Source organism: Pelodiscus sinensis, chromosome 3, assembly GCF_052426305.1.
Source record: "Pelodiscus sinensis isolate ZL-2025 chromosome 3, ASM5242630v1, whole genome shotgun sequence".
NCBI lineage: Eukaryota > Metazoa > Chordata > Testudines > Trionychidae > Pelodiscus > Pelodiscus sinensis.
Genome location: NC_143054.1, coordinates 194,001,023 through 194,022,197, shown reverse-complemented (window position 1 = coordinate 194,022,197; position 21,175 = coordinate 194,001,023). Strand labels below are relative to the sequence as shown.

The 21,175-nt window shown below is 42.6% G+C and overlaps 1 protein-coding gene across 2 annotated transcripts in view; it reads right to left on the bottom strand.

Annotated features, from left to right (window-relative positions):
- TMX4 (thioredoxin related transmembrane protein 4) overlaps positions 1-20,679 on the bottom strand; it is a 46,912-nt gene extending 26,233 nt beyond the window's left edge. Inside the window, exons 1-6 of one of the 2 annotated variants that reach the window (XM_089777547.1) lie at positions 20,445-20,679; positions 10,826-10,941; positions 7,693-7,797; positions 4,462-4,507; positions 2,291-2,419; positions 1,120-1,165 (exon numbers count right to left, since the gene is read on the bottom strand). In XM_089777547.1, the coding sequence (XP_089633673.1) occupies positions 1,120-1,165; positions 2,291-2,419; positions 4,462-4,507; positions 7,693-7,797; positions 10,826-10,941; positions 20,445-20,638 (636 nt within the window). In that variant the 5' untranslated portion in view covers positions 20,639-20,679. The remainder of the gene's footprint in view (positions 1-1,119; positions 1,166-2,290; positions 2,420-4,461; positions 4,508-7,692; positions 7,798-10,825; positions 10,942-20,444) is intronic. The other variant, XM_075925715.2, reaches the window with a different exon arrangement.
- Positions 20,680-21,175: the final 496 nt, after the last annotated feature.

Below are 21,175 nucleotides of genomic sequence, written 5' to 3'. Positions count from 1 at the left end.
TTGAAATTTGGAAGGAACTTTTCTTTAAAAAAAAGAACTATGCAATGGCAGAGTTAAATTACAAGCATTAAAACAACAAATGGGACAAGCACTATCTCCAGTTCATTTTTTTTCAAATATTCTCAATACTCGGTACCAGGGTCAAACTTTAACTGCTGAAAAAGAGGAGACAGCTATGACATACAAATCCACAATCATCCATCCATAATGCCAACTATAATAAACTTCAGAGCTAAGGGTGAACTATTCAATAAATATATGTTTGTTGATAATGTTTTAAAGAAAATCACACCAATGAACTGGTGGAAGTCACTTAAACTGCTTGGATTCAGAGACTGCTGAAGTGACTCCTCAAAAAATGAGGTTTACAGGATCTTTGGAAAAAGCCTGCCGTTTTCGAAAAACTAAGGCTAGACCGCGGTTTTACTTTCGTAATGGCGCTTTTTCGAAAGAACGCCATGACATGATTATGGAAACGAAGTGTGGGATATTTAATCCCTGCTTCATTTGCAATTTCGACATGTCTAATTTACATCCCTCTGTTGAAAGAGGGATGTGGTCTAGACACAGCCCGAGGGAAAGGGCAAGCATGTATCAACTGGAACAAAATATTTGTGATAAAAACTAGCTTAGCATGGCAAAACAAAGAAAATAAGGAGCAAAAGGAACAACTGGAGATAAACATCTGCCAAAAAAAACCCAGTATGGCGATGCAAACCCACTGATCCTGATGGAAAAGAACCACTATAAAAGAAGGACTGCTTTCCTGTAACAGGTCATGTTCGTCCTACCATTATCCGACTGGAATGTCAGCCAGGGCCGAAATGAACCTCACACTTAGCCTACTTGGCTATCAGACTAATGAGAGCAACAAACTGGTAACTATATCATCAGTGGCAGGAGAGGGAGAGAGAGTGTATGTCTGTGAGTCTATGTAAGCCTATGCTAACTGCTTTGCAATTATATTCTCAATAAATACGGCGTATTGCACCTTTTCCACCAATAAAAACCCCATGTGCTTCTTATAAGCATAACAGGACTTCATAAATATCTGCTTCATATACCTTTGGTAAATGAAATAACCAAATCAAATCCACCCTGGTGGTTAGTGTTACTTACCCTGATCCATCCAGACAAATGAAAAAGACCTGCCATTCCATGCATCCTAAGAAAGAAAGGGACACGCTTCAGATAAAATTCAGAGTTAGATTCATGATGCACTGTACAAATTGAAAACTGGCAGGAGACAGATGCAAAATTTCCATCGTTCATCATATCTAGCCATTCATATCTTCAAACAGAAATTTTTATTGCATATTAATGAACGTAGAGTGAAATTCACTCCTCTTGCACTTAGTCTGAGTTAAAGCCCTTTGTAAAGCTTGGCTTGGCTTAAGGAGAAGCTTGGGAGAAGAAATTCCAACAGACAAAGCTGTCCACAGCCACTACTTCATTCAACAGGCCAAAACAGATACTACTACCTTTTGGTAACTCCCAAACAGGACAGTCAGGGATCCTATGACTCAGCCACAAAAATACACTAGCCTATTTGGAGCACAAGAGGCTCCCTTGCACTAGTAGAATTCCTACAGCTTTCCCAGTTCTTAAGTAGTGCAAAAGGCTTATGCTGGAGCTCTCTACAGCTCATGTGAATTTCATTCACGACAACTAACAGACTCTTTTATAATATGGTAAAAAAGGAGTCCAACACAAATCTTTGATTCACTGTTTCATCATCACTTCTAACCATAAAAGCGTGGTTTGCACTTAAGACAAAGCCGAGGCCAATTCAGAAGGTCACAGGAAAATACCTTACGCTAGCACTACGTTTTATCTCCTATCATTCAGCAACAAAGAAAGGAAAACGGCACTTTGATGTCCTTGCTAGGCACTTCACTATAGGGATTTTAGGGAGTCAAAAAGGCTTGTGTCACCAGAAGTCATTATATTGCAGACCTGCGTAACAAAGCTCTTTTATTCCAGTGCCCAGTGGCCATAAAACTGCTATTCCTGTTAGTAACGCTGAACAACTATGTTTTTCACTTTCAAACAGCTTTATTTATATAAAATGTACAAATCTTAAAGATGGCAAGACTGAATAGGCATGGAAAATAAATTACTCATATATCAAAGGGTCAGGGCTGAGACACAATAGCAGAGTAGCTTGAAGAAGCTTAGACACCAATGCCTATACTCTGATTGTCCAATGGACAAGGACATCAGTTTAGCACCTTTTATTAGTGACATCAAAAAACAGCTGCTTTTCAGACAAAAATGATACGGTAGTTACATTATAGATGATGGGGATTTCCATCCAGGTACGGGCTCCACAACTTCCCATTTTCTCTCCAGGATATAGCCTCGAAGGTCCTCCAATGTCCTTGAGCCACGATATCTGCGAAATACTCCATCCTTCGCACTGCAGAGCACAAATACATGGTAATTAAAATATTGTCCCTATTGTAAAAAAAATGCCTCTACAGCCAAATACCTATCATAAGGTATTGGTGCCGCTTATGAAACTCGACCTGCACTCCAACAAAGAGACCCACTATGGTACACTGTGGTTCCAAACGTTATGAATGCTTAATTTCATGAATTCTTAAAAACTAAACAATCCACAGAGATAAAACATATTTTCAAAGAAATATACCCATATATACACACCTTGATGGCAGCGATTTTCTGAGAAACCTAACTAAGTTGGGATCCCAAATCTCATTCAAATGCCATGGAATCAGGCAGCTGACTTCCTCAGACTTCTCTGAAATAGCCATTAGCTTTTTAATTTTTTTAAAATGAGTTTACTGTAATAGATCTAACTGGGTCACATACTATTTACACGTATTTATCTGAAGGATTCTTACAACATAATGGGGCAGAAGGATGGAGAAAGGCTGTTCACAGTAATGACGGATGGCAGAACAAGGAGCAATGGTCTCAAGTTACAGCGGGGGAGGTCTAGATTGGATATTAGGAAAAAATATTTCACTAGGAGGGTGATGAAGCACTAGAATGGGTTACCTAGGGAGGTGGTGGAATCTCCATCCCTAGAGGTGTTTAAGTCTCAGCTTGACAAAGCCTTGGCTGGGTTGATTTAGTTGGGATTGGTCCTGCCTTGGGCAGGTGGCTGGACTTGATGCCCTCCTGAGGTCTCTTCCAGCTCTACAATTCTATGATGAGGGAGTGAACACCTTACAGTTCCTCCCATAAAGGTTTTTAATTATGTTATACATAAAGAAGGACATTTACAGATACTATTCCTCTTGGAAACAAAACCTCAGGCGAGGAAGTAACCTGTGTTATCACAGACTAAAATGTAAGCCAACAGCTTGAATTACATATCAGAGATTTAGAGAGTTCTCTTTATCCATTCATACCCCCATTCTATTTTCAATTATACCACTTTAAGATCAAAGTTAGAAGCAGAATTTGTAATACAAACACACACAGAATATGCGCACACAGGCCCACTGACAAGGGGCGGGGGAAGCAAAGAAGGCAATTGCTCAGGTACCTGGTTTGAGGAAAGGGGACAGGGAGCCCAGTGATTTTTTTCCCTGGGACCTCAAATTCCTGTTGGTTGTTCTTGTGCACACACATAGAGAGTTATTTTAAGGTCAACACATTTAAAAATAATCTAGTAATAAAAAATCCAGTACTATATGTATGCAGGGTGAGCAAGTTTTTGTTAAGATGAAAACTTATACTTCACTTTCCTGATGTGTTTAAATTTGCAAACTTATTGTTATATTAACACCCCTGTTTATCCTGCTCAAATAACTCCCTCCAGACTTCATGATTATATAAATTTTTCCAAGAAAATTCTCACTTTGGGATGACAAGGTTACTGTAAATCTCAATTTAAAACTAAAAATTCTAAGAAAATGACAAGCGAGTGAGAATAGAGGAAAATCTTCAAACAAGTTTAAACTATAGTATTAGCCGGAGAAAATGCAATTAAAATTATCTTTAGACTAAGAAAACTGATTTAAATTGAATTAATCTAAATTACATATGAAGAGCAAAGCTATTTTGTCTTGGAACAAAAAAATTTTTTTTCAAAGATATTTTAAGCTCTAAAATTTATTTCTTCATAAAAAATACTATAGCTTGCTAGCCAGTGTTCTGGGTGCTATCCCATGAATAAAAACCCAAAATAGAAAGACAAAGGACTATTTATAGCTATAGCCACCTCATCCCACACCCTTCAACAGCCTTAACAGAGAGGAAAATGATTACAAGTCTTGTTCTCAGCCACTCCAGTAGCTAATACTCTGGAGAAGGTGAGGAGAATTGTGTTATATAACACACACTATGCCAGAATTATGTTCAACAGGTGGTGGCTATCAACAACCGTATGTAAGGAATCATTTTAATTTGCATCTGTTCACAGTCTCTGCATGATGCTTCATCTGTATGGAAACTGACAGCTTTGATTTCTGTATGATACAGACTTACTGGTAAATGGTAGGAAGTGTTGTGACAAAGAAACGGCCACTCAAACCTGGAAGAGAGAAAAAAAATACAAACAACATTTGTTCAGCTCAACTTTTGAAAAATTATTACTTATTTTTTTTGCTTTTCTAAACATGCCTTGAAACATTTGTCTTTTCAGAACAAAAAGTGAACGTGCAATGGGATTATCACATCTTTAAGAAAATATTTTGTTCTAGACAACACCACAATAAATCCATGAGGGTATATCTAGATAGCAGCGCTATTTTGGGATACGCCCCGTATCCTGAAATAGCATTTTCCGTGTCTTAACAGCATGTCCATTATTTTCAAATGTAATTGAAATAACAGGCTTGCTATTCCAATGTCCCGGTAAACCTCATTCCATATGGATTAACGGACTTGTCAGAATAGTGGTCTATTTCAAAATTAAATTTCAAAATAGACCATCTCGAAATAAACTATGCAATTTGCGCAGCTGTAGCTCAAACTGCATAGCTTATTTCAAGCTAGCGCTGCTGTGTAGATGCACCTTGACAATGCTGTATAGATGCACCCTGACAATACAATATTGACTAGCATAATAGCAAAAAACATAAGAAAAACTGTTACCTTACAGTTACTGATTCTTTGAGAAGTTTGGTCTGTGTGGATCCCACCTCTTAAGTGTATACCCTATAAGATCAAAATCTTTGAATAGCAGCATCTGCTAAGGGCAATTATGTGCTTGCCCCCTCCTCACCCGAGGGCATAAAAGGCAGACTGCCTGAAACTGTCTCTTAGTTCACTTGCTAATTCAGAATGCTAGTTAATAACATGTATAAAAAAGTAGAGAGAGTGCGGTTGTGGGAGGGTCCACACTGGAGAGTTAACAGAAGCTGAATAAATGGAGGTTGCTTGCCTGTTAACAGGAATTTCCTAGAGATGTGCAGTCTCTACATATAGCCAATGTGTACCCCATGCAGACCATGCACTTGCACCTGGAATTTTTCCCAAGCATCATTTATTGGCCTGCCTATAAGCTGTTGCTCTCCCCATGCTCCAAACTAGTGGCATGCGCAGATGTCTCTCCAGTTTCCCCTTATTACTGCAGCCAAAACAAAATGCCGCACAGGGCATGGGAGGCAGGTTTCGGAATCCAGATAGGGACTACCCATCTCAAAAAAAAATCTCTAGTTTCTTTAGGTACAGGTAAATAACCTTCATTTTGCTGAGTGACGGTCTCTGTGTATTCCACACCTCGTAGATTATCAGTAGTCACACAGGGGCTGAGTGTGAGGATGCAGGAGTGACAGCATGTATCCTCAGATGTGGACTAGACCAGAGAGCAACTTCTCATGAAGAGATACCAACAGCTGCTAGTAGCTACCTCACATATCTCTAAGGGGGGATAGGTCTCTCAAAGATGCAGCTGACGTGGCTTACGCTCCAGTTCAGAGGTCGGCAACCTAAAGCACGCGAGTAAATTTTCAGTGGCGTGCGGAATCGGCGGCAGGAGCTCAGCCCCCTCCCTCAAGCCGGTGCAGCTGCGAGGCTTGGAGCACAAGCTGCGGCTTCTGGGTACACAGGAGGGGGGGAAGTGAAGAAAGCCCTGACTCGCATCTGTCCCTGAGAGCCATCCCGGATTCCCACCTGCCTCCACCGGGAGGCACAGGGACCTCTTGCAGAGCCAGGATAGCCCTGTCCCTGCATGTGTGCCGCTGCTTCCCTGCCCACCCTGGCCTCACCGGCAAGTGGGAGACCCGCAGGAAGGACGGGCGGGAACTGGCTGCTTTGCTCCCGGGGCCTGGCTGGGACGGTCCCCGAGCAGCCACCACCACAGGAGATGGGCAGGGTGGATCTGGGGTGTTGAGGACTGGGGGGTGATGAGGTGGGACGAGATGAGAAGGAAGCAATGGAGTGGAGGAATGGGGGCTGGGGGGGGAGTCAGGGTGAGGAGGTAGTGTGGGAATTAGGGACTGGGTTGTGATGGGGTCAGGCTCAGAGAGTTGGACATTTGGTGAGTAGATTTTTTGCTTCTCACTTGTGTGGTCCCGAACTGATAGTTCCCCACCGCTGCCATAAATAAAGAAAACAATGAAACCTCTTGTGTTGGATATGAATTAATATTTTACTTTATTTTAAATGAAGTTTGATAAATTAACATAAGAAAGTTTAAATGCTTAATCTATTTAATAATTTAAATCAAACCAGGGCAGGAGACCAAGTGGGGCGTGTGGTGGAAAGAGCCCCTCTCCCCCAGGAGAGCAGCGTGGCCCAGGGCAGGAGGGTTAAATCTTGGCATGCCGCTTCGGAAGGTTTGCCGACCCCCGTTCTAATGGAATTATCCCTCACCCACTTGGGGCGGAGAGGGCACAAGCTAGTTAGTAACAAAGAGCAATACAACCCAAGATCCGTTCTGAAAGGAACTGGGCTGATATGGAAATAAATTTAGGCAGCTTTTTAACATCCATTGTTCATTGCAGATAAAAGGCCAAAGCACTTAGAACATGCAAACAAGAGGCCATCTCTCCTCATCTCAGGCATGTGGTGTAGGGAAAAACAGTGGTAAGCGGATGAAAGGTGATTCATATGAAATTCAAAAACTACCTTAAGTACGAATCTGTGGTGGGGTCACAACAAGACCTTTTTTTTCCAAGAAGGCCATATACAGTGACATGCCATGGGCGTTCACTGACTAATCTGGATGATATTATGGCTATTAACATCTAAGGTGCTACTACTATTTAAAAACAAAAAACCTTTGGAAATACCCTATGTGCTGTGGCTAGACCAAAGAGGAAGATCTGAAGGGACAGTGGTCTTGACCAAAGAGGAACCTCCTGTGGACTGAGTGGATGACTATGAAAAAGTAGGCACCTCATGTGACTTGTGGTCACTCTGCTCTTTACATCCTCGGGTAGACAAATGTAAGTACATGTACAGCACAGATGAAATGCACTGATGTCTGTTCATTCAAAGATTCAGATCTTGTGCATGTGACATGCAGGTGCTTCAAAGTGGGATCCACGTGGATCAATACTTCAAGAAGAAATTATTGATTCTGTTACCTCTAAACTTTACTATAATTCATTTGTGCATATAGTCATCAATTCAGGCATGCAACTTCACACAGGTCTATAAAATGTTGCTAGAAGGCAGCCTGCCAGTGTTGGCAGGAAGTTAGAGAAACTAGCAAGGGGCTGTAAATGCTAGTCAGAAGATACAAAGCCTTATGTGTAAACATCAACTCACTTGTATATCTCCCACCAGGATCAAACCTCTGCATGTCCACAATTCCCTGATGTTGGCAAAGGAGGTATCTGAAGAGGTATTTTCTTAGTTTATTCTTAGCCAGCACTTTAGATTTAAAACATGGATTTTTTAGGACCTGTTAAATGATGTTTAAAATAAGGATTCCATATCTCGTGCATTACCCTAGACCAAAATCTGTGCTGAAAATGAGATGCTAAATGAGTCAACCAGAATTGAAAGGTCAAATATCCCAAAAGCCCTTGAAAATTGTTGCAGTAAGAGGGAATCAGAGTGATCTGACATTAATTGGCCAAGGCATGGCACTGGATAAAGAATCTGCAGCTTATTTCTCCTCCACAATGCAAAGACCAAAAGAAAAAAAAAAAGCGAGAGGAACAGAGACAGGAAAAGCAATTAGATGAAATAAGGAGGAGACAATGTGAGATTTCATGCTATATATTTCTTCTTATCAACGGATCTAATTCAATCGGTAGTATATAAGGGTATGTCTACACTGCCACCCTAGTTCGAACTAGGGTGGCTAATGTAGACATTCGAAGTTGCAAACGAAGCCCTGGATTTAAATATCCCGGGCTTCATTTGCATCTTGCCAGGCGCCACCATTTTTAAATTCCCGTTAGTGCGGACTCCGTGCCCGCAGCTACACGCAGCACGGAGTAGGTAGTTCGAATTAGGCCAGAATGCACTGACTGCTGCCCCCACTTCTGGGGACTACAGAATAGTAAAGTTATCAATAAGAATTCAGGCGATTACTCAACTATTTAATTACTAGATAGCTAATATCCCTATTTTACAGCCTTATTTTTTTCAAGTAATCATTTTTCAAAAAATCATATGTATCACTTAAGTGGTTGTAAGCCTTAATAAAGATCCTGGTGTTTTAACACAGTACAAACACAAAAAAGCTTAAAACTTAATGGAAACTGAAAAGTCAGGTTTACAATGGGATACCGGTTGCAATCTTAACTAAACAGTGTTGATATTGCAATAGTTAGGAGGTCAATGTTTCTTTAATATAATGGATTAGAGGTTTCTTTTTAATTAAGCTTTAGCCCATAAAAAATAATTGTTCCAAACTCATAGATTTATTAATCTGGTAACAATCTGTGAATTCGCTAACTGAAGAACCCATACTGGTAGCCTTTCGGTTTCAGAGCCTTTTGTTGCTCCTTCAACTTTCTAATAATACAACTCACAAGCACACACTGAGCCTCTAGGAACAGCTGAAATTCTTTGTCTTTGAGATTAGACTTCAGCTTCACAGGTACAGAAAATTAAGACTGAACTTGTTAAAATTAACAGTATGGAGTTAACTTAATTGTAACATCACCTGCATTTGAGAAATAAGCCCATAAGGTCTGTATACATTTTCATGGTTTGATAAAGCAAAATCATCAACTACAGAGTACTCTGATTCAAATGTAACTGGAATTTCCTCTTTTATCGCAAATCATTACTATAATTATGCGTAGCAAAATTCTTTTTTATTTTATTTTAATGGATGATATGTCTGTTTTAAAGCATTTGTTATTGTCATTAATATACATTTTCATAGTTGTAGGAACCTGGGAGGCGATGTCCAATAAGTATTTAAAAGTAGATTTTGAGATTCAAAAAGTTGAAACTGTATAACCATCAAACCATAAAGTATCCTTAAATCAAATTCTAGTAAGTTGTCAAGCAACACTTTTCTCATTCTGCCCATCTGTAAAGTTTTAATGATCATCATCAACAGAAATATTTCTTCAAAGGTTTATAGGTCTACAGTGGAACTGACATTTACTAACATTAACCAATAACAATTTAATCCTTCCAAGCCTAACTATATTAAACTTCATTCCTTTGCAGCTAGGATAAATGCAATATTTTTTTACAATTCTATCTGCACACACGTATAAAACTAACAAAGCTTTTTTTGTTTCAAAATGTTACATAAGAACATAAGAGCATCCATACAGGGTCAAACCAATGGTCCAACCAGCCCAGTATCCTGTCTGCTGACACTGGCCAATACCAGATGCCCCAGAGGGAGGGAACACAATAGGTAATCCTCATGTGATCCTTCCACTATCACCCACCTCCAGAGAAACTAGGGACACCATTCCTATCCATCCTGGCTAATAGCCACTGATGGATCTAACCTCCATGAATCTATCTAGCTCTTTTTTGAATCCTGTTAAAGTCCTAGCCTTCACAACATCCTCTGGCAAGGAGTTCCAGACGTTGACTGTGCGCTGAGTGAAGAAAAACTTCCTTTTGTTTGTTTTAAACCTGCTGTCTATTAATTTCATTTGGTGACCCCTAATTCTTATATTGTGGGGATAAGTTAATAACTTTTCCTTATTCACTTTTGCCATACCAGTCATGATTTTATAGACATCTATCCTATTCCCTCTTACTCTCCTCTTTTCTAAACTGAAAAGTCCAAGTCTTTTTAATCTCTCCTCATATGGGACCCATTCCAAACCCCTAATCGTTTTTGTTGCCCTTTTCTAAACCTTTTGTTGTTACGTATCTGTGAAGGCAGGAAGCAGCCTATTTGCAAGTATAATTATAAAAGCTTTTTTTCTATACATACTTCATTTACAAGAAATGTAAATTAAACTGGTCCCTTCAAAGTGCTTAAAAGCATTACTATAGCTCGATAATACAATAAGGCAATAAAGCAGCCAGCTAAGAGACAGTGTTTATAAAAAAATTCCACTTAGCTTGAACAGACCACAAGATTGTTCCTCCAACTAGAAAAATTCATCATTTTCAACTTCCTTGTTTCCCCCACCATTACTACCAGGCAATGGAAATCTCTGTCAAACCACAGCCTTTTATGGCAGAGGTAGATCCAACGCTGTAGGTAGACACTTTTATGGGATGTCCACCACAGATGGTACTAGAGTGGATGACCCACACTGACCCTTCATTTAGAAGCTAGAAACACTATGCTACTAAATTCACAACTATAAGCAGCTCAAAGAAATGGGAGGAAATGACATTTATTTTGATTAAATATTCTAATTCTTCTGACTTGGCTATTTTTTCAGGGACCCCAGTAAAATGGAGCATTTCCCAGGAGTTAAGAGATACATAGTTTTGATTGTTCCTTTTCATAGCACACCTGGTTCTTGAGTGACGTCCACTTTTCCTACAGTGGTATCTAGAAGTTCACTTTCCTTTCCAAAACTCTCCCATGCTGCTTCAGTCTGCTGGCAGGCTGGACACCAAGGGGCATAACTAAGATAAAAAAAAAGTATTCGATTAATAAAAACACACTGAATTTTTTTTTTAAAACCAAGCTCTCAAGAACACACACTTTGGACGCAACGGATATGCGATCAGTAGTTTTATGCAAGTAGGCACTCTTCCTAATTTTTTCTCATTAAAACTATGAGAGTAGGAAAAATCATGAAATCCCAACCAGTTTTCTATAAATCCATGGGGATCTTTCAAAGTTGTTTAAACAATACACAAGTTTGAAAAATTAATCTTTTCCAAGGCATATATAACTGCATAACACATTCCATCTTTAATGAACAGATCTGATTGCTGTAAGTTCACAAAAACAGCTGGAATTTGCATTGCAGATCACAAAGCACCTCTGATACTTTACAAGAAAACGACAAAGTGACAGCATGCAGCAGGATCCACTGGCATTTAGTGGGCTTTTTAAAAGATAAACTATGTTTTTACTCATATTTTGTTGTGTACAGATTAGGGATGTTGGTGTGTAACCAATCTTATCAATTAATTGTAACAGTTACACATGCCCCCCTACCGGCCTCTGGATCAGAAGCAGCAGCATGGGGAGTATGGGGCAGTCGGCTCCGCAGGAGCTTGTACACGCAGGAAGTGGCTTTCAAGCTGGCTCCCCACGAGCACCAGCTCCCACCTGCCTCCTCCCGCGTGTAAATGTGTAACCACTAAAAAATCCAGCAGTTATGCATTTACACATACAGGCAGTCCCCGGGTTACATGGATCCGACTTACATCGAATCTCTACTTACAAACGGGGTGAGGCAACCCCGCACTAGCTGCTTCCCCCCAGCAGACCAAGGAGACGCAAAGCTAGGGCCCCCCCCAGCAGACCAGGGAGACGCGAAGCTAGCGCCCCCCCTCCCCCCCAGCAGACCAGGGAGACGCGGAGCAGCTTTTCTCAGCAGACACCTCAGCTTGAGAATAAAGGACTGAGGGAAGTGAGGTGTGGGAGAATAAAACTGAGCTCTGGAGAAATGTTTGGCTAGAGTTTCCCCTACAATATGTACCAGTTCCGACTTACATACAAATTCAACTTAAGAACAAACCTACAGTCCCTATCTTGTACGTAACCCGGGGACTGCCTGTATTCACATTAGTTAACATCCCTAGTACAGATATAACAATGGCACTGGTGCTATATGAATGAAACCTTACGCCTCTGATCAGGCAGCACTGTAAACCTCATGTTTCTATAATTTAATTCTCTAACCCAAACAAATATTATCCAGGATATTTAACTGCTTACATACTCAGAACTTGCAGCCTTCCTGCAGTTCCTACACAGCACAACATTTTATATTTCTGAGGCTAAGTTCAGGCAATATCACCTGATGTATGTAGTGTAGTAACTTAGGCAATGTAAGTACAATATTAAGTTTCCTGTTCCCCACATGTACTTATAATGGACCACAGAGTTTCTGGTAGGACTGATATTAAAATCATTGCTCAAAAAAAGCCAAAGGACCTTAATTTTTTTCCTCACCAAAAACAATGAGTAACTGAATCACTTAATGCCTGAAATCTATTACAGTAAGTGAGAACAGAATTTCCATGGAAGATCACAAAAAAGCAATCCCATTTCCCCATATTGAGGAAATTGAAGTCCTATCAGGGAAGGAATTCATGAAATTAGAGTACCTGAGATCTTAGGGCTGGTTTGCAACTGACAAAAAGACACTAGATCAGTTCAGTCTTGCAAGGTCTGTATCGTATGGAGTGCCCATACAACAGCAGGCCTGGGCATCTAAAAAGTACTGTATCATTGGTCACAAAGTCTGGGAAGCATGCTTGTAGTTCTAGTCCAGCCCAGCTGAATATAGTTTCTCTCCCCAGTAGATGGGAAACCACAAGATAGGAAGATGCATTGATTAAAGACAACATCTTACCACCACCCTAAACCAGGCTCACATTTTACAGCCTCTGCACAGTTCCACCAGCCGCAACCATCCTATCAGCCACTTTGCCAAGGACAAAAGGAATTATTTTACCAACATAATGGCCATCAGATAAGTATAGTTAATGTCTGCTTATAAGCATCTATTAATGTGAAATGTATGCACCTCTCTGTTTACTACCTGCATCTGACTTTAATACCTGCTCCAATATACTAGCATGGGCAATTTATTCAATGGCCAGTTTTTAAGATCCTGCACAAGAACTAGAATGACAAGACAGCCCAAGGAGAGCTGATCTCTGAAGTTCGCAGACAACAGGTGGGGACTTGATCTGACTTCACTGGAGTCAGAATTTCACCTCAGATTTGATTGTACATACAAACCTACCAGTGTCTTCCACCAGCCCCAAATACTTTCCAAGCTAGCATCTCCCCCTTTACATCCTATGTACTGCTCTTCTTCCCATCACCTTCTGCACCCTCTCCATTCTCCTAACACATTTTCCTCAGATTAGCATCACACTATAGTTTCTCTATAGTCTGTTCTTTTAGCGAACTCCACTCAGAGTATATAAGGAAAACTTATTATCTATGAATGTGTCTGTTACAAAGTGTGGCACCATATTCAAAGATTTAAGATGTGATTTCCTCAATATAAATATATCCAAAACAAAGATACATAAAAAGAATTGATAACCATTTCCTCCCTTTTAGATCCGAATCACGCATTTTACTTAAGCAGGAAGCTGGTGACTCATGGTGTTAATACACTGTTCAGTTTGTCACCCACAGCAACTATTATTGGCATTATTTCTTTAACTGTTTTCTTTTTCTGTTGTTGCAGTGGCAAAACATAGCAAAGAGGACCATTTGAGTGATGTTTCTTAACATGCACAGCAGCACTGAGAGCAAGGAGTTTCAGGCTGATGAAGCAAGGTTTTTTTAATCTCAATCCCTGCATTGTGAAGCCAAGAAGATGTATTTTACGAATACATAATGCACTAACCAAAACATCAGGAATGCAGGTAGTGTTATCACTGCTCTTCAGGACCATTCAAATCTTGTTTTTACAACAGCACCTCAAAACTAATCTGTGTGAGTTAATCCAGGACAAGATTCATTCTCTAAAGGCTACGTCTATTCCGCATCTTTTGAGCGTACCCATTACTTCGAAATATAACAGGCTCGCTATTCCAACGTCCCTGTAAATCTCATTCCACGGGGAGCAAGGGACAATTAGGAATAGAGATGTATTTCAAAATAAGTGCTGTGTAGACAGCGCCAAATTTCAAAATAAGTTATTTTGAAAGTGGACTCAAAATAAGCTATGCAATTTGCCTGGAATTCTGTTCTTAGTATATTTATGCAAGGCCTGTACAGCTGTCAACCGTCACATCTGCATATACATGTGTGAGAATAGAGGGACAAGGTTCTGACTCTGGAGTCATTCCTACCACAAGCACAGGACACAGTGGTTCAAAGATGCCATGGACAATGTCAACAATGTATTTACATAACAAACACAACAATAAATGATGTTTTCTCCAAAATATTGTGGACTGTATGTTTTCTATTCTGTAAGCTGAGGAAAAACCGAAGTTGATTAAAAAGCCTTTACAATTTTGTTCATACTAGCTTCCTGCTATTACCAGTTCTCTCAAATATTAGATCTCAGACACTTCAGCACATTCCTTGTCACAATGATGCAAAAAGACGACTAAAAAAAAGCTATAATTTTGTTCAAAGACAGTTATCCTGCATTTCATTGACAAAATGTTCTGGAGTATTTCCAGATTCTGCAACTTTGCCAGCTGTGAATGGGTGAACAGTTACAAGAAGCCATCCAATAACTTTTTTTTTTTTAATTGGTGTGTTTTGCAGTGATGCACAGAACTATTCCAGAAAAGAATTTGACTCTTCACACTTGGCATTGTGCAAAGTAAGTTAAAATTTAAATGCTGACATGCAAGATTTTTCTGGTTTTTTATCTCCTGCTTACGAATGGTATCAACACTATGCTAATTAGCTTACACTTTATTCCCTAAGCATTTGCCATTGTATAACTTTGAACAAATGACAGCATTTTTCAGATATGTAGACTGACATAAGCTAAATAGCAGTCCTTACTATATATGACAGATGACTTACAGACTTTAAATAGGGAGGTGTCCAGTGTAGGAATGTAACTGACTAGTCGACTACCCGATAAGCATTAAAGTCTGTAAGTCATCTGTCATATATAAGTATTTGCTTATGGGGTAATTGAGTAGGAACTCGACTAGTCGCTTTCCCCACACTTGCTGCTTCTATCAAAGAGCGGCAGCAAAGGGGGGGGGCAAAAGCCAATGCTGGGGGCAAGGAAGGCACAGGGCAGCGCAGAAACAGCGCGAGCAGAGATTGAAACAGTCCCGCTTGAGCCAGTCCGACTGCTGCTTCTCTCCCTTTGAAAAGTACAAGAGACGCAGGTGGTTCTTGTACAAAAGGAAGAGACACAGAGGGAAACCCCTCCAGCGGGTACTGCTTCAGTCCTGCTGGAAGGAGGGGGCACTCGCTATCCTGCTGCACCGCTCCCCCTTTGAAATATACAAGAGCTGCGGGTGGATTTCTTGTGCATTTCAAAGGGAGAGGTGCAGCAGGACAGCGAGTGCCCCCTCCTTATCAATTAATTGAGTAGTTGATGGAAATTCCATCGACTACTCGATTAGCCCCCCCAGGTGGGATTGCTACCTTTATGTGTTGAGGGACTTGCGTGTCTCAGGGACCCTAAGAACTATGCCGGTGGGAGCTTAGTGCTCCTGGTAGGGCCACCCAAGCCAGACAGGTGGACGGGTAGAGAACAGACAAAAAGCAATTACCTGGTCCTTCAGACTGGGGGTTGGACAATGGGCTAACAACTCATCCCCGTAAAAAAATATTATGTTATAGAAAACTCTACATCGTTCAAAATCAAAATTGAGATGGAGAATGACTGTGAAGTCCCTATGCTCCATTAGGAGCCCAAAGGACAAATGGTGATGATGACGACTCAATTAGCTGATTAATTGAAATTTAACATCCCCATTCCAATGTAGTTACAGTTGCCACAGAGATGTTAAGAGAACTCATCACGTATTAGTGTTAAAAAAAATGGTAGAGACACCAAACGAGTAGGGGAAAAACGTGTCAGGCCTCCCAATCAACTAGGATTTTTATGTCACATACTGCAACAATTTCAGAGGAGCATACTGGACTAAATTCCGAATCAAGAGAGTGGTAACTGGATGAGAATCTCACCTGCAAGTCACCAGTTCAAATCCAGGCAAGATAAGCAATGACCAACAATCATTTGATGACTCTTCTATAGATACCATCGGACTTCGGACTACGTTCTAGCGGAAAGACATCAAAACTCCTGATCACAAACCCAGCACAAGTGGATTACCTCTCTCTACAAAGGGCAACCACAAAATGGCTAGAAAGACTGAAGTTCACTCTCACTTACAAATGTGACCGCTTGAGGTCAAGTCAAAGGCACTTTAGGATGTGCAAGAAGAAAAAGTATGAGATAGATTAAACAGCTACTTCATATCACATATAGTGAATATGTACAAACAGAATACAACCACCATAAGGGAAAAGAGCGTATGTAAGTCAAGTCCCATTCCTCATGCTCAGATAGCTTGGGAAACCTGTGAGCTCAGGTTTTACCACTATCATCTCCATGACTTATTATATCATCTTTCTTCATTACATCTATGCAGAGTTAACGCTACAGTTGTAGTGTGGAAATATGATTTGCAGATTCATGAAGTCTGTGGAAGGGCAAAAAACCCACTGTTGACATTAGTCCATCAGAGGAGTTTGCTGATAGTTATAAAATAAATAAGAAACTTTCATTTTTAAATTTAAAGTATTAATTTATTTTTAAGAGTCTCAGTCTCTCACATTATTCAGGTAATTTAGTCACCAATTAAATTAAGCACCAGTTTTGAGAATAAGAGCACCTCTGACTGAAACAAACTCTGAGGTCTAACCAGCAATGAGTTCTGATAAAATGAGCTTTTAACAAATCAAAATCAGCCTAAAAATGTCTTTGCTCCTCCACTTTTTGGCTTAGACATTCACCACCGTCTTTACATACTCCCCCTCTCCTCTCACTCACCCTTTTTGGAGGGCAAGGAGACAAAGGATAGGTGTGGGTCAGTGGATTGCAGTGGGGGGGGGGAGGAGGAGGACTTTTTGCTTAGCCATAAAAACTAAAGTGGAAAATGTGTTAAGTGAAAGTGAGACACTCACTAGATTTTGGTAGAAAGTTATTATTCAGACCTAGGCAATTGAAGCTTCTTCTGCCTTCAGATACAAATCTTAATTTATAAACCTTCACAGAAAGAGTCTAAAATTTCTGTTCAGCCTTAAATGGTTTAAGCGAATTAAAATGTTTCTTACATTGTGCAAAACCTCTTATATTCCCACATTTTAGGTCTAAACTAAAAGATTGTTTCCAATTAACTAAATACCATATGACTTGTGGTTACTGGAGAGGTACTAGGATATCATTAATATATTATTTGATTATCAGTGACCCATAATATTGGTCATACTGCAATAGCAAGACAAGGCACTAGTTAGTTACCTGATAATCTCAACTCTATTTTCTTGGGTTTTTTTCCCTCTATTTATATCAGAAATTTGTGTTTCGTTTTCATATCACATTTCAGATAAACAAGAATATATCAATAAACCAACGAAAAAATCTTACTCGGAATAGTAAGTAAGGGAGTGTCTCTAAAGTAGGACTTAAAGATGGCTGAGCATAAAGATTATTCAGACTGCCTACTGATATCAAAAGAGTCCAACAGGCTTCTGAAATCTAAAATTCTTAGGTGGAGCTAGACAGTCCCTCCCTCTAATCACCGTCTTCTACAAGGTGGCTCAATCCCCATAGAAGAAAAATAAGGCAGAAACAAGTGAAATACAGGAAGTCCCCGGGTTACGTACAAGATAGGGACTGTAGGTTTGTACTTAAGTTGAATTTGTATGTAAGTCGGAACTGGTACATATTGTAGGGGAAACTCTAGCCAAACATTTCTCCAGAACTCAGTTTTAGTCTCCCACACCTCATTTCCCTCAGTCCTGCAGACCAGGCAGACGCGGAGCGGCTTTTCTCGCCACAGAGGATGCGGGCGGCGGGACCGCGGCGCGTCTCGGCGGTCTGCTGGGGGGGGCGCAGCTAGTGCGGGGTTGCCTCACCCTGTTTGTAAGTGGGGATCCGATGTAAGTCGAATCCATGTAACCCGGGGACTGCCTGTATTCTAAAACTAACAGGAATGCAGCTTTCATAGACTTAGTGATACCTAAATTTACCGAAGTTTAACACCCACCACCATCAACCTTGAGTCATGTTATTCAGACATGCACAGACTTTCTAAGAATAAAGCATACAGAATTAGATCATCCGAACTAACTTGCTGCTTCAGCCTAGGACTAAGCTCTTCATTCTCGATTACAAAGAACACTTCTTAGAAAACAGAATATAAGAAACAAGTCCACATAATTAATGTTCTTCATCTCTATATGTAATTTAGAGGTATCTGTCTGTCTGTGAATCCATTTGTTCAAGAGCTCCCCCTAAATATAACAGCTAGGACAACCAAATTTGGTAAGCAGCTTCCTCTTATCCTCAATTAAAGCAATCCATTATTTAGTGGATCTCTCTTTTCCCTGTAAAAGACAGAGAGGTAATAGAGGTTGAACTTCTCTAGTCCAGAGCTCTCTGGTCTGGAAACATCTGTCGTCCAGAATGATTTTTAAAATCATTAGCTGGATTTAGCCAGATGTCCACCTTTTATGGGTGTGGCCAAATTTCCCCGCAGTCCCATAAAGTTTGCTTACAGCCACCAGTTCTAGCTCTCAGTGTTCTGTGCTGTTATTTAGCTCTAATTTACCCCTAAATGTCCTCTAACAGCACAGTAAGCAATGGAAGTGCTGGTAATGCTGCCAGACAATATTGACATCCCGTGGACCAGAAAATACTCTCCATCGGAAGTGGTCAGATCCTGAGGGTGCCAGACTAGAGAGGCTGAACCTGTACTAGCTAATATCTGTAACATGAAATTTTTTTCCCTCTGTGTATAACCTAGGGTTGAGGGAAGCAGCAGAAAAGGGTAGGGGCCTGGTAAGACTGTTCATGGATTTGCTGGATCAGGCCCATATTTCAGAACTTTCTCATCAGATAATCAGAAGAAACATGCTATATTTGGGGGACATTATTTACTATGTGTGTGAACAAAAAAAATGATGTTTCTCTCATTCCAAGACAATACAGGGACATCTGGCTCTAAGTATGGGATTGTTACCTGGAGCACAATGGTAATTTCTTCTCCCCGCCCCCTATCTGTGGTCTTGTTCCACTTCTGGATGGGTGTTTGGGCTGGAAAGGATGCACAGTGTTGTCACCACAGCAGCCCACAGAAGTCTGAGGGCCAGTGTGGTATACAATACTGTCATCTGATCTCCCAGCATCAGGATTAGGGATGTAAGGAAGCGTGTAATTCAGCAATTGTGAACCCGACAAAACTTTTGTCGGTTACACAATTAACCGATAAGCGGCTCTGCATATAAAAGGAGCTTGAGAGCTGGTGGGCAGGCAACACTGGCTCAGTCCCAGCTCGCGCCAGCTACCCCCACGGTGGCTGCACCTTTCAAGGAGCTTGAGAAATGACAGGGAAGCAATGCTGGCTCAGTCCCAGCTAGCACCAGCTACCCCCACTGTGGCTGTGCATTTAAAGGAGCTTGAGAAATGACAGGGAAGCATTGCTGGCTCAGTCCCAGCTCGCGCCAGGTCCGGCAGCTACTCCCGCAGCGGATCTGCATTTAAATCCATTTAAGGGACCGAGCCAGTGTGTCTGTAGACTGGCTCCCAAAATACTTTAAATGCAAAGCCGGGGGAAGAGGGTAGGTGGTTTGCGTGTAGCTGGTAGCGATAACCAATGCTTATCGTCAATCGTTTAACCAGCTGCACTATTACATCCCTAATTGCGCTGCTGCCCAAGGGGGGCCACTGTTCCTAAGTAGGGGGCTGTGCTGACACCCCAAGAGGGACTGTTGCAGAGGGGGATGCAGACTGGTCATGGGGATGCACGGCCCTTGCAGGTGGGGGTGAACGGCAGTGAGGTGTCCCTGGGAGGGGGGAGCTATCCACAGGTATTTGGCGGGACAAAGGCGGGGGGGGGGGGGGGGCTGTCCCAGCATGACGGGGAGATGGGGGCTGTGGCTGGTGGGATTGCTCATGGAGAGACCAGGTTGCGGGGAAGACGGACTGTGGGGGAGGGGCGGGCTGTGGGGGAGGAGCAGACTGTGGGGGGGGCTGCGGAGTGGGGGAGGGGGACGTGGGGGGGGGGAGGAGGACTAAGGGGGGGGCTGCGGAGTGAGGACGGGGGGGAGGGGGGGGGCGGACTGTGGGGGGGAGGGGCGGACAGGAACAGGCTGTGCCCTGGGGGAGGGGAGCTGGGGGGGTGGGGGGATGAAGGGGAGATGGGGGGGGCAGGGGGGACGCAGAGTGGGGGGAGGGGCCGGGGGGGGGGTCTGTGCGGGGGGGGGCGCTACTCACAATTGCACCATCCACTGGCCCTGCAGCACCAGGCTCCAGTTGGCGGCGCTCAGGACCCGCACGCGGCCCCGCGTTGGCCCGGGGCTGCCCGGCTCGGCGGCGGCGAGGCCCAGCGCTAGCAGCAGCCAGGCGGCGCGGAGCGCTGTCACCGTGGCGCCAGGCCTGGGCTGCGGCTGCCGCCCGCCCGCCGCCATGTTCCCCGGCCCCAGCCCCACCGCGCGCAGGAAGCGGCCTGGGGGCGGAGCCTCGCGGCGCGGGACGGCAAGGGGGCGGGGTCTGGGAGGACGGGGCGGGGCCCCAGGCAGGAGGGACAGGCTCGGGGAGGGGCGGAGTTTGGGAGGACTGGGCGGGGCGTCGTTCGGAGGGGGCGGGGCCTAGGGAGGGGGCGGGGCAGAAGGCTGGAGTTTGGTGGCTGGGTGCAGTAGGCCAGTGTCAGGGGTTCCAGGCCTTGGGTTTTCCAGCTGCAGGGCTGGTCAGGAAGGGACCCTGGCAGCTCTAGTCTGCACTGCTGCCCCGGCCATTCAAAGCCCACTTGGTGGCACAGCAGGAGCAGAGGCTAAAGCAGGCTCCCTACCTACCTGGGCTGCACATGGCTCCCGCAAGTGACCACCTGGTCCCTGTGACTCCCATTCACAGGGAAGCACCGTCCGCACGCCGCCCTCACTCCCGCAGACATAGCTATGCTGGCAAAAGTCCTCTCAATGTAGTTCTGCCAGCACAAACTGTCCTTT